The sequence below is a fragment of the Astyanax mexicanus genome, chromosome 21, assembly GCF_023375975.1.
Source record: "Astyanax mexicanus isolate ESR-SI-001 chromosome 21, AstMex3_surface, whole genome shotgun sequence".
Taxonomy (NCBI): Eukaryota; Metazoa; Chordata; class Actinopteri; order Characiformes; family Acestrorhamphidae; genus Astyanax; species Astyanax mexicanus.
Genome location: NC_064428.1, coordinates 30,330,476 through 30,347,411, shown reverse-complemented (window position 1 = coordinate 30,347,411; position 16,936 = coordinate 30,330,476). Strand labels below are relative to the sequence as shown.

Here is a 16,936-nt window from a genome sequence, read left to right as displayed (position 1 = left end):
ATATGGCACAATATTTCAGGGTATAATATCATTCACGATGTTTAGAAATGTTGGTGATATTCATGTGCCATATCAAATCGTACGCAAAAACCCTTATTTACTTTGCGTTATTCTCCCTGAAGATGGCATTTGTTCAGCAGGATTAAAGGAAATCCTAAACCTGCTTGTTTTTGTTTGTGTGCGCTTTTCTGTGTACAGGTGCTGGTCAACGAATTAGAATAATTTGAAATAGTGCAATCATGAAATTCTTTGAATGCATTTTTTGTGCAGAAAGCAAATCAGGTGTTCACCGCACCTGTCCTACTCGTTAGACTAATCACAGAACTCGTTACCTGGAAAAAAATTTGCTCAGCTGAGCTTTCCAAAAGGCCCATTTAGGCCATTTAACTGTGACACTGTTGTTTTATTGAATTAGAATAATGGAGAAACCGTTTCATTGAATTAGAATAAATGCTCGAATTTTTGTTTTCTGTGAAGTGTTCACTGTGCAGTATAAAGTCAGGGTTGAGTAGAATTTCTAAGTTGTAAAATCAATCATGGGTAAGCAGCGCGACCTCTCAACCGGAATAGTGGCTCAAATTCAAGCCCTTCGCCAACAAGGCTTGACCCAAACTAAAATTGCTGAGCAGCTCGGCATCAGCCAGTCTTCCGTCTGCAAAGCTCTCAAGAAAAACTGCAGCAAGCGCACCAACTGTTCCGGCGTCCGAAAAACTTCTGCTCGCGACAACAAGCAGCTGAGAAAGATCGCAGTCAGCAACCGGTTCAAGTCCACTTCCGAGCTCACCGACTAGTGGAACAAGCAGACCGGCGCTGACGTCTCCAGATCAACCACTTACCGTCGTCTGCGCGAACTCGGCTTCAAATCTCGCGTTCCAGCAGTAAAACCGATGCTGAACAAGAAACAAATGGAGAAACGGCTGAAGTGGGCCAAAGAACACGGCGAGTGGACTGCTGAAGACTGGCAGAAAGTGGTCTTCAGTGACGAATCACGCTTCTGCATCTCCTTCGGTGAGCAAGGTCCTCGTGTCTGGCGTCGTGGTGGCGAAACCTACAACCACGAGTGCGTGAAAAGATCCGTCAAGTTTCCCTAGAGCGTTATGGTCTGGGGATGCATGTCCGCTCGAGGTGTAGGGAAACTCTGCTTTCTCAAGAAGACTGTCAATGCTGCCGTATATCAAGATGTTCTGGAAACGTTCCTGATTCCGACTGTTGAGGAACAGTTCGGCGAAGAAGACTTCATATTTCAACAGGATCTTGCACCAGCTCATGCGGCAAAGTCGACCAAAGATTGGTTCATTAAAAAATAGCTTGAAGTTTTGGCATGGCCGGCCAACCTCGCCTGACCTCAATGTCATTGAAAACCTTTGGGCCATCGTCAAGCGGAAAATTCGCGACAGAAAGCCTACTACGCTGGACCAACTGAAGCAGAACATCGCCACTGCCTGGGAAGCTGTGAGTGCGGAAACTTGCGACAAGCTGGTCAAATCGATGCCGCGGAGACTTCAGGCAGTCATACAAGCCAAGGGGGCAGCCACAAAATACTGAGAAAGTGATGATTGTAATTATAATAAAAATTATTCTAATTCAATGAAACGGTTTCTCCATTATTCTAATTCAATAAAACAACAGTGTCACAGTTAAATGGCCTAAATGGGCCTTTTGGAAAGCTCAGCTGAGCAAATTTTTTTCCAGGTAACGAGTTCTGTGATTAGTCTAACGAGTAGGACAGGTGCGGTGAACACCTGATTTGCTTTCTGCACAAAAAATGCATTCAAAGAATTTCATGATTGCACTATTTCAAATTATTCTAATTCGTTGACCAGCACCTGTACTTGCCCCTCTTTTGCCCTTTGCTTTAATTTATCAGACCTTTTACTTGACCTTTATTTACACATTTCCAGCCTAAAGGCTCGTGTGAATGCTTGGGAAAGGTGGGTATTATAAAGAAAAGCTGATGCAATAGAAGGAATTTGTGAGCTGCAAGCTTCAGGCTGTTAAAACGTTGCAATTCAAAGTAGGGCTGGATGTTTGTGGCCAAAATTGATCTCGATATACACATATGTTTGAAGAAATTGTTACAAAAAACACCCAGTTGCACCCAGAAGGAAGTGTCTGTCTGCAGTACTATTCAAAAGGAAGCTAAATGTTACCAGGAACAATAACTGATATTGAAAGACTTAGTGGTTCCTAATGGCGTCCTGTGATGTGATATTCAATATTATTCAGTCTTAATATTCACACAGTAGTTCCTGCAGATGTTGTGGTAGGAGTGTTGAGTGTTAATGGTGCATTTAATAGCATCTCAAAAATATACAATAGAAATATCATAAAAAAAAAAAAAAAACTTTATTTCAGTAATTCACATTTAGAATGTGAAACTCATATTATATACAGTAAAAAAAAGCATTTGAACACCCGTGACTTTGCATGTTAGAAATTATGGAGGTGTCTGAAATGTTAATCCTAGATGCATGTCCACTGTGAGAGATGTAATCTAAAAAAAAAAATCTGGAAATCAATTCCTCCAAAGATTTTCTATAGAGTTTAGGTCTGGAGACTGGCTCAGCCACTCCAGAACCTTGATATTCTTCTTAACCAAGGAGCCACTCCTTGGTTATCCTGGCTGTGTGCTTTGGGTCATTGTCATGTTGGAAGACCCAGCCACGACCCACCTTTAATGCTCTAACTGAGGGAAGTCTCACAATACATGACTTCTGTTATCCTCTCCTTAATATAGTGCAGTCGTCCTGTCCTATGTGCAGAACAAAAAAAAACTTAAAGCATGATGCTTCCACCCCTCCACTCCTCGTTCTTCGTCCTCTCGTCTGAACACAGAAATTTGTCCTATGACTCCTCTGGCTTTAATTTACAGGACTTGATAATTGTGAGCATTATAAGGGTTTTGCAAGCTGCAAGCTTTTGGCTTCTAAGTGTTGCAGATCAATGCATTGCTACACTAAACTGTTGACATTATCACTGTCGATTAATTTCATTAACAAATCAGTTTATTTCTGTTCCTTAACAGAAGCAAGTCCATGAGTGACCTCGCTCTGGAGTCCATCCCACAGGAGTCTGAGAGCGGCGTGGCCTTCGACTCCTCCAGATCGTGGCAGAGTCAGCAGAGAGAAGCTGGAGATCAGGAGCAGCTGGAGCAGATCCAGCTCATTCAGACCAGAGTGAAGGACAGCGAGGCCCGGTGGCAGGATGTGAGTACTGCAATACTACTCAAAACTTACTCTAACATACTCTTCTTATTCACTCCAACTGATTAGAGGAGGAACCCAATATAAATTGTACTGACTGAACAGCTGTGTTTCATGAGTCTTGCCCACAGAGGGCGTCAGTGAACTATACAGAGAAAACTGTACTTCTTATTCCATCTTGATCAATAGCAATCTAGTAGAAGCCTACTAAAGACATGTTATTAACATCTAGAGCTGCATGATCTGAGCAAAACCTTGGCATTACTGTTATAATGGTTAAAAATGATTATTTGCTGTAGGATCTGAACAAATGGAAGAGTCGCAGAATGACTGCCAACCTGGACCTGCGAAGGAAGAAAGAGGAGAGAGAGCAACTGGAGCTGTTCACCGGGAGGGGAGGGGCTGACGGCGTCAGGACTGCTGTCCTTACAGGGGTGCAGGAGGAGAGGTAACACTGATAATGGTTTTAAGTAAAAGGTTTAAACAAAACTCAGGTTAAAATTACTTTTGAGAATTTAGTATGTCCGTGCTTCACAAATTTTTTGGACAATGTTTCTCCAATGACCAACTAAAACTTCCAAGTACCTCCTTCAACCATTTCATAGGAATGCATGTACCAGACACATGCTTATTTCTGCACAGTAAGCTAGACATTTAATGCACACATATAGTTTTAGCAAATTTGTGCAGAAAAGTCAGTGCAGTGTTTTTCTGCAAAATCTTACAGCACTTAATGCATCGGTCTGCTGACATTTTATTTGGAGATGTGGATTTCATTTTCCAGCAGGACTTGTCACACTGCCCACACTGCCAATAGTATGATTTGGTCTAATATAATTTCCAAGTTTTTTAAGACACCGATTATTTTTTTTTTTATGAACTGAATTACTGAAATAAAGTAACTTTTAGCTCAATGGTATTCTAAAGTTTTGAGATGCACCTGTATCTGCTTAAGTTCGAAGCTGGTATACACATTTATAACTCACTGAGAGGCTAGACACCCGGCATAACTTTATAACTTTGAAATTTATAAGCCATTTTAATATTTTTCCCTACTAATTAGGAATACTTCTCCGTTCTGCAATTTAAAAGAAAAAAAATAGAAACTGCTGCTTTTAATTAGTTTAGTCTTTTAATTTAAATATTTTTAGGCTATTTAATGTATATAGTTTTTTTTTTTTAATTGGCAAATTATTGGAAGCCTTTTCTTAGTTCTTAAACTGAGAAAACTGGGCAATAAAATGTTTAAAATGTGCTGTACATTGGAGGAGTGCCCCAGGACTCGCATCAGGGATCTTGATCTGTTTCTTACCCAGTTCTGAAACTGTGACCTTGTTTTGTTTGGGTTGGGTTGTGTTGGTGTGATATTTGATAGTCCCATCTGTTCTCCTCTCTTTTTTGTTTTCCCCTCCTCCATCATAGTGATCAGTGTGTCCTGCAGTTTCCTCCACACAGCCAATCCCAGGCAACCAGACCCCTGGACCCGTCCTGTGCCCAGGAACCCTCTGCTAGACACCTTCCACCCTCCCAGCCTCCTCCTCTTCCTGCAGCCCTGAAGGAGAACCCCCAGCTGGCCTCACTGGCCTCAGACCAGCCCTTCCCAGCTTCTGAGGCTGAATCTCCACTAACCCCCAGCTGCAGCATGCCTGGAGCCCTGGACTCAACTCTAATGGACCCATTACCCACCCCTGGGGGACTGTCCAAAAACGGAGCATGTTCTCTCAGTGATGATGCTAATGGAGGTGATTCTCTAGTGACTGAACACAGCCAGGTGTCTACAAGTGTCTTCTTCAGCCCACCAGAGTCCACTTCTACAGGACCAGAGCGAAGCCGGCAGGACGCAGCACCCATCCAGCGAGCCAAGTCCCTGGAGGGTATTTTTTCTGGGGGAGCGCGGATGTCCGCCACCCTGCCCAGAGGCTTCCGCAGGTCAGAGGGAGGCTCCCGACTCTCCACAGGGGTCACGCCAAGACCTTTCGGTAGTAAGACCTCCAAGGTATCATCTTTGCCCAGGTTCTGTTCTGTGAGTACTCAGCAGCTGGTGACATTTTATGTTATTTTAACTTATTTTACTGTTTTTTGTGTTTGTGTGTTATCACTTATTAGGCCTTTCACCACAGCTATGTACTTTACATTTATTGTATTAGACATTGTCCCAGATATAACTGCAATAAATACTAATTAAAATTAGTTGTGAAGTTATCCAAAAGCAGTGTGTAAGACTGGTGGAGGAGAACATGCCAAGCTGCATGAAAACTGTGATTAAAAAACAGGGTAATTCCATCAAATATTGATTTCTGAACTCTTAAAACTTTATGAATATGAACTTGTTTTCTTTGCATTATTTGAGTTCTGAAAGCCCTGCATCTTTTTTTTTTTTTATTTCAGCCATTTCTCATTTTCTGCAAAAACTTTTTTCCCCATACTTACTGTTTTTTTTTTAAACCCACATTGTCATATTGGCTGATTCGTTATAAAAAAAAACGACCGGCAATGTTGAGTTCGGCAAAATTATTAAGGTCATTAATTTTAAGTCGATAATCATCAGTGCAGTAATTACAGTGACAGGCCTACCAATAATTAAGGGTGTAATTAATAGTTTAATTGCAGTTTTTAGGAAACAATTTACTACAACGTGAAATAAAAAAAAATACAGATTTTTTTTTACTATTAAAAAAAATAGCTTAAATTTTTGTTTTAAATTCTAAAAAAAATATTAAAACAAATCTTACCACAGTTAATAAATACAAACAATTCAGTTTGAAGGTTCAGACTTATTTTGTTTTTGATGTATCGCTAATAAAATAAAACAAAATAAAAATATACCAAAAAAAAGTGGACCAAAAAGAATACAGAAAAAAAACAGCAATATCAAAAAATAAAAGTAAAAAATTATGTATATTATAAAATGTGTAATTATAATATTATAAAATATGTTCAATATTAAATATGTTAATACACTCTTTGCTAGTTGCAATTTGATTGCATCATCAAAAAGGTCATTGTTCTGTATATATTATTTGGTCATTTTATTATTTTGGCCAAACACTTAAGGTTTTTTTTGTTTGTTTGTTTTGTTTGGTTTTTTTTTTCCCCTCCCCCGTCCTCTGGTTGCGGAATACTTGGTTCATCCTTAGTTTACATTTCTACCTGTGTCGGGTTCACATCCTCATTAAAGAGCATCACATGGGTGTTTCTTTCTTTCTTTACCCATCTCTGTTAACTGTGTACAAACTTATTATATAGTGCAGTTCTATAGGGAAGTTACTGCATCTCATTTTCTTTTTTTTTACCTCTGTTTTCTGTCTTTTGCTTCTTTTCTTTAATACATATCAATATTTAATATTTGATCTTCACAGTAAGAAGCTGCAGTTGCTTGATTCCTGACTCTACTGGTCAGTAAAGCACAGAATTGGTTGGTTTTGTTGTTGTAGCTTGTTCTCTCTTATGTCTGCTACTCTGCAACTTTTATCCCCCTGTTTTATTCACAAGGTGTGTGTGTCTGTGTGTGTGTGTGTGTGTGTGTGTGTGTGTGTGTCTGTGTCTGTGTGTGTGTGTGTGTGTGTGTGTGTGTGTCTGTGTGTGTGTGTGTGTCTGTCTGTGTGTGTGTGTGTGTGTGTGTGTGTGTGTGTGTGTTTGTGTGTGTGTGTGTGTGTGTGTGTGTGTGTGTGTGTGTGTGTGTGTGTGTGTGTGTGTGTGTGTGTGTGTGTGTGTGTGTGTGTGTGTGTGTGTGTGTGTGTGCTTTATCAGGATGTGTGCACAATGTTCTACCTGGGAAGTTTAGTGTTACTCCTCTCCGCCTGATCGTCTTGCGAATCACGTATAAATAATAGAGCACGGCTGCCATGCCACTTCATTCTCCTGGCACATAATGAAACCTGAGCTTCTGTCCTACTGCCCTTTATCTCTCTCCCCGTCTCTTCCTGTCACCAGTTTCTTTTTTTTTTTTTTTTTTTTTTTGGGTGTAAGAAAATATCGATGTGTCAAAGTATCACAATATTATGTTTTACAATATGTATTGATTTAAAAAAAAGTACATTATGAGTAATATTTAATTAATATTTGCATTAGTGGTGGGAATCAAAGGGCATCTCATGAGATCACAATACTTAACCCATGATAACGATCATATCACAATACTGTGATTCTATGAAATTCAATACAGGGTTCAAAAGGTCATGAAAGACCTGAAAAAGTCATGGAATTTAAAAGTAGCAATTTCCAGGCCTGGATAAGTTTTGGAAAAATAAAAATAGCCAGAAAGTTTTGGAAAAGTAATGGAAATGTGCTCTACAATTCTTTGTGTTTCTGTTTTATCAAGTTTTGGGTTAACAAATACGTCAGTTCAGGGTTAACTCAGTAATTTATCACTACATAATGTAGCTCTCAGGATCTGACACACATTTTATTATTAAAGATATTATATTTTGTGTCAACCTTTTATCAGATTTATTTTAGGCCTACTATGATAATTTTTTATCGTTTTAGTTAATTTTTGGTTTTATTTTCCATGTCTGCACTGATGTTTTAAAAATCGTTTAATCATGAAAAATTTCCTTAAAGGCATGGAAAAGTCATGAAAATATAATGGAAATGTGTTGGTTTAAAATGTATGAAACCTGTTAATTTATTACAAGATAATTCTCTACGATACTTTACAGCCCTTGTATTACTAAAAAATTAGTTAAGTTACTCCAAAATGAACAAATTACAGGAATTATGGATTTATTGGTGTCAGTTTCACAGAACCTCATTACCCTGTTCATTTGATTAGCACCACTATGTGCAGTAATGAAGCAGTAACTTTTAAGTTAGTAAATTGAGGGTGAATCTTTAGAGGGAGTTTAGAGAGCAAATGTTTCAATCTAAGTATTGATATTTTTTTACCCTAATTATTGATAATGTATTGCAAACAAAAACACTGATGTTTTGCGATATGCTAATTTTGGCTCACCTCTATTCAGAACTATAGAAAACAAGTACAGTTACATTTTTAGAATTTTGATATTGACTTTGTACCAAAGTATAAAATCTTATAGCTAGGGGTGGGACAAAATATCTAAATATATTGCGATATATTGTTTTAAATGTATTGTTTGTCATGTAATCAAATGAGTAGGGTAAACCTGCGGTGAAGAATATTGGTTGTAAAATTCTGTGAAGCTGACACCAATAAATGAATAATTTCTTGGTATTTGATTATTTAGTAAGATAAATATGTATTTTTGATTATGGATGCCTTAAGTAGACCTTGTGAATCACAATCCAACTCTGCGATAGTCGATACTGAAGAGGGTAAAATACTCCTAAATTGCACCCCTTTTATTATAATACATATTATTTCGCAGGGTTCTTGCATTTGATAAACAGCCTTAGCCTTAACATCTCATAAATAGTTGTAGTTTTTTTTAAAAACCTTGCACTGGATTCAGACAGACTTAAACTTCGTCCTACAGGCTTATAAAACAGGGTTATTAAACCTTTTTTGAACGTCTGCTTACCTTCCTGCAGATGGACGACTCCCATACCAGCCTCATTAAAGGTCAGAGAGAGCGACCCCAGCTCCCTGCATCCTTCACCTGCCCTCAACAAGAGGGGCAGAACGACTCCATCAAACCCAACGGCAGTCTCCTGAAGAGTGAGAATGAAGAGGGGGTTAGAGAGGAGGAGGAGAAGAACCACTCGGCTCCCAGAGTTCATTCCTTCATGTCTGCTAGCATGGTGGCTACCTCGCTAAAGCAGAGATCCGTATCTGAGAGCGAGCAGACCAAGGTAAGAGGCGTGTTCTTCAGTGTCTTGATGCAGCATCTCCTCCAGTAGATATAGTATGTAAAGGGTTACAGGCATGGTTTGATTAGAGGCAGGGTCTTGCCACTAGAGGGCATAAAAGTGCTTTCCCTGCTGCTTTTGGGTAGTGTACCTCTTGGTGAGAGACTCTTCACTGCTAGATTTGCCTTTATGGGTAATTGGCCTTCCGAATTGGGGTGAAAATGGAATTAAAATGATAAAAGCATTTATTGGACCTTCTGTAACATCTGTGGGTAAACCAGTTGCAGGATGCCAAACTGCCATGTATTCCCAACTGTATCTCATCTTGTATCCAGGCTAGACGTGGCGCAACAGGGTACTTGAGACTGCTCTGGATTATAAAGTGCACTTACAGTAAACATATATTTTCTGGTCTATTTTCATACATAAGGTGCATTGGGTAGTAAGGCACACTACAGTATGCGACACTAGTAAAGAAGGGGGGTGTCGCTGTGTTTCCCTTCTAATTTAGCAAAGCTAAGCCAAGTAAACAAAACTGTAATTCTTAAAGTCAAACATGCACTGGATGTTAATCTAGACAGATTTCTCTCCTGAAAACCGTTTATTTGGATGAATAAAGTGCTTTAATTTATTTATAGTAAGCGTAGATTCCCAGATTTTCACTAAGGCCGGGTGCAGCAATAATATCATAAGCGGCTAATGCTAATACTGCTCCAACACTGCTAACCGGAGTTAGCAGCAGGCTACAGCCTGATAATACTTATTACTGAACGGCAAAAAAGCTAGCGTTTAGCACAGGTAGTGGGTAATGCTTATACTGCTCCAGCAGTGCTTGCCGGAGTTAGCAGCAGTCTGCAGGTCGATAATACTCACCTCTGAACGGCGAAAAAGCTAGCACTTAGCATGGTTAGCGGCTAATGCTAATACTACTCCAGACTCTCAGTGCTAGAGAACTAAACTGAAACTCCTGTATAACTCTGTACTTCAGCAGAGTGGCTTTACTGCTCCTTACAACCTGACTGGTAAAATTCATACATAAGGTGCACCAGATTATAAGGCGCACTGATGATTTTTAGGTAAATGAAAGGATTTTAAGTGTGTTTTATAGTGCGAGAAGGATTAAGTGAGTGTGTTAATCTGGCTGTAATGATACACTGCTGCTCATGTCTCGTGAGCGTAGATTAAATGATGCGTGTTTGTGAGGTTCAGAGCAGAAAGCGCTGCATCAGTATGTCAAGGTACTCCGGTTTCTCAGCAGGATACAGGTGATACAGAAGACTCAGGTGACGTGTGTGTGTGTGTGTGTGTGTGTGTGTGTGTGTGTGTGTGTGTGTTTCAGGTGGCTCATGCTGATATGCGAGTCAGTCTAAATCAGAAGCCGGGTGGTAGAAGGGACTTTGGCTTTCAGGCTCATTGGGATTCTACTGGAGCTCGTATCAAGTCTGTCCAACCAGGTGAGAGACCCAATCTGTCCCTGTTATTCTGCCTAATTTTACCTTATTTTCAAACCCCTGAAAATATATCAGTGTACTTCTTTCAGTGTGTCTCATTTAACTTAAGGCCTGTTTGGTTGAAAATGTGTTTAAATACCCAATACATTAGTTTAGTGTGTGTTCATCATTATTGACATGTTCAATATATCGTATCATGATATGTGATGTTTTGTTTTCCTTCGCAAAATATCATCCAATGTTGATATTTGACCCCCCCATACCAAAAAAAAAAGACTTACTAAAGTCACTGCTTCATTACTCCACATTGTGGCGCTAATCAAACCTGTAGAGGAGAAATATTGAAATAGTGAAATTCTGTGAAACTCTTGACAAAAATTAATCCATAATTCCTGCTATTTAATTATTTATACATGTTTAATCCTCTTAAGTAACACAGATGCTGTGAATCTGCAGTATTGTAATATCATCGCTATCGTGGCAAATGTATCGTAATTATATTGTATCGAGAAATGCCATGAGATTCCCACCCCAAAAGAATATTTTGTATTTTCTACTGGTTCTGCATAGCAAGTCATAAAATAAAGGCTTTAAACTCTGCAATGATTTATTAATTGATTGATTTATTAATATGGAATTGTGTTGCATCAGAAAGTCTGTGTGAAATGGCTCTAAAGGAATATATATATATATATATATATATATATATATATTTTTTTTTTTTTTTTTTTTAGGTGTATTATTGAATTATTAATCCTAATGCAGAAACAGTTGTGAAGCATTTTGTTGACCATTTTTGGCTTAGCATCTCTTGTGGAGTCCCTCAGGGTTCTATTCTAGGGTCTATGAAGTTGATATAGTTTTTTTATAGTTATTTACAAATAGTACAGTTTCAAAAATTACTATGTAGAAGAAAAAAACCTGCATGTCTATTTTTGTCAATTTTCTTTTTTGACATAAAAATCTGGCAGTTTTTTAAATTTATGAGAATTGACCAACAGAAATGTCTTACAATTACTTTTGAAGAAAATATGAAAAGGCCTTTTTCATTCTTCTGTAAATTAGCTTTTGTAAGATGCTTTGTGATTTCTGTGATGCAGAGAGCTTGGACTAAATTGTGGAACCAAAACCAAAAGTCTGAATAGGGAACAAAAACTGGAAAGTAGGGCAAAAACAGATTTAGGACAAAATAAAGCTAATTTCCTACAGCAATACCTTTTTATTAAAATGTTTATTAAATGTTGTAAAAATTAAAAAGTATTTTTTTTTTTTAAGTTTCCAGATTGAAATGACCCGTTTGTGGCTGGATCTTCGTACAGAGACGAGCATGAATGATTGATGGTGAACAGTGAAGGTGTTGCTTACTGTGCATGGGGCTGATTAGTTATGCATGCTGGAGAGGTCAGGGTGGTTAGTGTGCTGTACACATGAATGAGCATGACTTTGGCTTTGTTCAGTGTTTGAATATGTGTACACACACATGAAGGCAGCCATACGTAGTGCAGAGCGTTAATAGGGTCTGTTTTCTTCCATCTGAGGTGTGGGATGTTTGTGTCATTATTTAGTGGATTTTTTTCAGTGCTTTTTAATCCATTTGTCTAAATTGTTTTGTTTACCCAATAGCATGTACCATGATCCCTTACTGTGAAGGGTTACAATCTGTAGACATACTGTTGCACTACAATGTTCACATTATCTGCAAGTGTTCTTTACACTCACTAATCTCATGTACAGAAATGTTCCAGCTAGAAATGGTTGTTTAGGAGATGGTAATCCTCTGACTTCATTCATACATGAACATTGATACTGGCATCGGGCCTGATACCTTGCTCACGTACTAGTACTTGTACTTGCTGTTGATGCTCCGATACCAGCATCCAAAACCTAGTGCACATTGCTGCGCTAACGAACAGACAACGTCATAGCTCGAATCTGAATTTGATCTGTTCAATCACAGATCCACAGCACGGTAGACGGCACGAGAGAGAGAGAGAGAGCGTGCAAGAGAGAGCGAGGCTGAGAGAGAGGGAGAGAAAGAGCGTGTGAGAGAGTCAGGGAGAGAGAGAGCGTGTGAGACAGAGAGAAAGAGCATGAGAGAGAGAGCATGCAAGAGACAGAGAGAATAAGCAAGTGAGAGAGAGAGTATGTGAGAGAGGGCAGAGAGCATGAGCGAGAGAGCGCATGTGAGAGACAGAGAAAGAAGCGTGCAAGAGATGGAGAAAGAGTGTGCGGGAGACGAAGAAAAAAAAGAGAAAAAGCGTGCAAGAGAGAGTGAAAGAAAGCATGAGAGAGACGGAGAGAGAGAGAGTGTGCAAGAGAGAGCAAAAGAGTGACGGAGAGAAAGAACATGCGAGAGATGAAAAAGAAAGGGCGTGCAAGAGAGCGCATGAGAGAGAGATCATGAGAAAGATGGAGAGAGAAGGAACGTTGGTAATGCCCTGGCTTAGTGGAACACTCAGGGTTTCTCAGTGTAGCGCTGTTGGGCAGCATTTACCTTCTGCTAGCGCTGCGGTTAGCGGCTAATGCTAATGCTGCTGCACCTAGCCTTAGTGCTGGGGAAACTTTACTGAAAACTCACCCTTAGAAAAAATATTGGAAATCTAAGCTTACTGCAAATAAAAAGAAATACTTTACTCACCCAAATAAACAGTTTTCAGTAAAGAGATCTGTGTAGATTAATATCTAGTACTCGTTTGACTTTAAAAGAAAAAGTTTTTTTAAGAATTATTTATTATTATTTTTTTTACTTAGGTGCTTCCCCAGTTTTACCCTTAGGCGACAGCCTTGCTCAATTTAATGTAGGCATCCCTACTAGTGTCGCTTAATGCGCCTTATAATAATAATAATTTTGGTAATGTTTACTGTAAATGTAACAATTACTGAGGGGAACAGTGAGCTATAGTAGAGTAGGTGTTAACAGTGTCTATGTGCTTGGCTCTGGTCCTCAGGCAGCCCGGCTCAGCTGTGCCACCTGCAGGCGGGAGATGAGATTGTGGCTGTGGGCGGGCAGCGCGTGGCCGAGATGAGCTACGAACAGTGGAAGGCCAATATGGACGCTGCGCTGAAGGAGGGCAGCCTGCTGATGGACATTCGCCGCCACGGCCAGAACGGTGAGGCAGAGAGGACTGAGCACGATCTGTTCTACTTTTATGCTGTTTTATGTAGGAAAACACTAAATAATAAGATTTAAAATATAAATGTTGCTTAAATCTTGTTGCTTTGCAAACAAAAAGTATTAAGGAAACTACGGTATTGAAATACAGTGTTGGGAAGGTTACTTTTAAAATGTAATCCCTTACAGATTACTGATTACATCACTCAAAATGTAATTTGTAACGTAATCAGTTACATTACTTCAAGTGAGTAACGTAATCTGATTACTTTGGATTACTTTAAATATTGTCATTTTTTTAAGCCTGAATGAATGTAACAAATAGATAAACAAATAAAACAGCCTTTTCAATCACTCTATAAAAATACTTATGAAACCATTTCATCAAACAATTTTATAAAACACTTCTATAAATTGATGATAAAACCATTTAAAACCAAACAATGTAACAACAACCGTAAGCTATCTATTTGCAGGTTTGCTTCCAGTGTTAATTTTGACAACAAATTGTGATTTAGTCTTAGTCATAGTCTTGTGACGAAAATAGTATTTAGTTTTAGTCACAATTTAGTCATCTGAAATGTTTTTAGTTTTAGTCTACTTAATGTCATAAGAATATAGTCGACTAAAATTACAGTAAATTTAGTCGACTAAAATGTAAAGGGTGTAAATGTAAATGCTTGTTCATCAGTTCCCTTGAATTATTAACTATACACTTATACGAAATGAAACGTTTAATAACCACTTGAGTAATATTGTTAATGTTTGAAAGTGAAATATATTTATATATGATTTAATGTATATTATTATTATTATTATTATTACTATTATTATTGTAGGTGTGTGACTATACATATTTTACATTTAAAATTTTGCTCTAGAAATCAGGTCATAAAACATCTGAATAGTTAAATTATAGTTTGAACAGAGCTGTAGATGCAAAAACTTTTAAAGGATCTAGTTTTATCTCCAGCACTAACAGCACACCTACTGTAGCTACAGTCTATAAATGAACACACATTCACACACTGTGCTGTAGAGATGCTCTCAGGATGTACTGAGAGACTTCATGAGTTAAAGTGAGAAACTTATGAGAAAGTGCTGTAAGGAACTTTACACAGACTTTTGGGTTCATAGATTCACTTATTTTATTGTTTTATTTTCGTTATATTATTGAGTTCCTTTCTGACCTGCTGCTGATTTATCACTAGCTATATCTTTCCCACTGTGAGACTAAACAGATGATCTGATCTTAATGAGTTAGGGTTCTGTATCAGTTCTGTGTTTTAGTGCACTGCCGAGTTAAACACATCAGCTCATGAAATAACATCAGTATTAAAACGCGGATCTCTGCATGGAGATCTGTGTGACTCTGGTCTGCAGAAGCTGAAAGATTAGTGGTGTTTTTACCGGTAATGGAGTCGCTCCACGCGGTTTACACGTTATCTTGTTTTTCGCGACGTCAAAAGAGAAATATATCGGCCCTCCCTCTCTCCCTGCTGAACACTGTGGAGTTAACTTCCAGTCGAGCTCCGTAACGACAGGTTAATTCCGCGCGGCGCTGCTGCAGGAGAGGCGGGTACTCCACCTTCGCTAAAGTAGCAGTGATTGGATCTCTTCCTAACTGGTCCCTACCTTTCACAGACCTAAATCAGTTCTGATTGGATTTCGTCCCTGCCAAACATTTTCGTCTCGTTTTTATTCGTTGACCAAAATGTCAGTTAATTTCGTCTCGTTGTGTGAGCGTGGAGCCGCTGTGAGCCGCTGCCCCTCCTTCCCTGTCATATCAGAGCGTATTCACCGCAAAATGTTATTTGCGTTTTGTCAGTGTTGGATTGGAAGAGCAAAAATAGGAAAGTACCGCAATGTAACCCTTTTATTTTAGCAGAGTAACTGTAATCTGATTACCACTTACTGAAGCAGTAACTGTAACGGATTACAGTTACTTATAATTTGTAATCTGATTACGTAACGCCGTTACATGTAATCCGTTACTTCCCAACACTGTTGAAATATTTATTGCAAACCTAAAAACTTTAAAACAAGCCTTGCTGCTGGGCTCTAAGTGGTCCAGCGGGATAAGTGCTGCCACTATTATTAGGAGATCACCGGTTCGAATCCTGTTTATGCAGCTTGCCATTAGCTACCGTAGCACAATTGGCCTTGCTCTCTCTGGGTGGGTAGATGGCACTCTCTCCCCTGATCTCATTCCTAAGGGTGATGTCGCTCAGCAAAGGGCATCTGTGAGCTGATTTATCAGAACCGAGTCGCTGCGCTTTCCTCCGAGCGTGCCGTGATGCTACTTGGCAATACTGCATCAGCAGCAGTTTAAAAAGAGGTGGTTCACCCTCCTGGTGTTGGTGCATCACTAGTGATAGGGGAAGTCCTAATGAGTGGGTTGGGTAATTGGCCTTGTAAATTGGGGAGAAAATGGGATAAAAAATAAAAATAAAATTATATGTATAAAAAAATCAATTATTGTAATCCAGTATGTTGAGTAAAACATACTGTTGTTTGGAAATACATGGAGAGAGTTATGATCCATGTGCTCATTGTCTGTGTCCATTGTCTGTAAACTGATGATGCTGTTGTCTTGTCTTTGTGTCATGGTGGGGAAGTTGGTGGTCTCTTTCGCTTGCTGCTCTGTGTCCACTGCTCTATTCAGTTTAATTCCACTTTACTGTCAGCTGGCCGTGCTACATTAAAGCTGTTTGTGCTGCTCATAAAGTCATCTAGAATCTGAACAGATAAAGAATCTGGGATTCTGGTTCTGTGGATGTCTCTGTCTGTCTCTGTCTCCACACTGGACTCAGCCTGGGACAGCGGCCACCCACCCCTACCATTTAAAAGCCATAAGACCATCAATCTGACCGGTATGGGTTCAACACTTGTAGGTCATCCTGAGCACTGTGTGACGGTCAGCAGCAGCTCCACCTCGCCTGTGGAGAAGGTGACTGAAGTGAAGGTTAACGGCCATGCTGGAAATGTAAGTTGCACATGAAGTTTGTATTTATCAGTAGGTGTTGATCTTTATCTACATTTTCAGTCAAATTTTGGACACACCTTCTAATTCAGTGTTTTTGGTCATTTGTCCTACATTGTAAATGAATACTGAAGTGATCCAGAATATGAAGAAACACGTAAGAAATCATGTAATAATGTAAAAGTGTTTAACAAATCAAAATACTTTAGGTGCTCTTATGTAGGGTAATGATAACTTGCTGATTCTGAGGCTAGTAACTCTGATGGACGTATCATGTGCAACAGAGAAAAGCCTTGATCTTTCTTGGTCGTTTCCTGGGGTGGTCATGATGAGAGCCAGTTTCGTAATCATGTCTTTGATGGTCTTTGCTAAGGCTGAATGATTAATCCGTTTTTTTGTTTTGTTTTGTTTTTTTTGT

At 39.1% G+C, this 16,936-nt stretch overlaps 1 protein-coding gene across 5 annotated transcripts in view; it reads left to right on the top strand.

Annotated features, from left to right (window-relative positions):
- lmo7b (LIM domain 7b) overlaps positions 1-16,936 on the top strand; it is a 68,127-nt gene that overhangs the window by 30,329 nt on the left and 20,862 nt on the right. For all 5 annotated transcript variants that reach the window (XM_049469671.1, XM_022674652.2, XM_049469672.1 and 2 more), the window contains 7 exons: positions 3,026-3,206; positions 3,503-3,651; positions 4,626-5,226; positions 8,715-8,975; positions 10,312-10,426; positions 13,372-13,533; positions 16,430-16,521. In XM_049469671.1, coding sequence (XP_049325628.1) covers positions 3,026-3,206; positions 3,503-3,651; positions 4,626-5,226; positions 8,715-8,975; positions 10,312-10,426; positions 13,372-13,533; positions 16,430-16,521 — 1,561 coding nt within the window. The remainder of the gene's footprint in view (positions 1-3,025; positions 3,207-3,502; positions 3,652-4,625; positions 5,227-8,714; positions 8,976-10,311; positions 10,427-13,371; positions 13,534-16,429; positions 16,522-16,936) is intronic.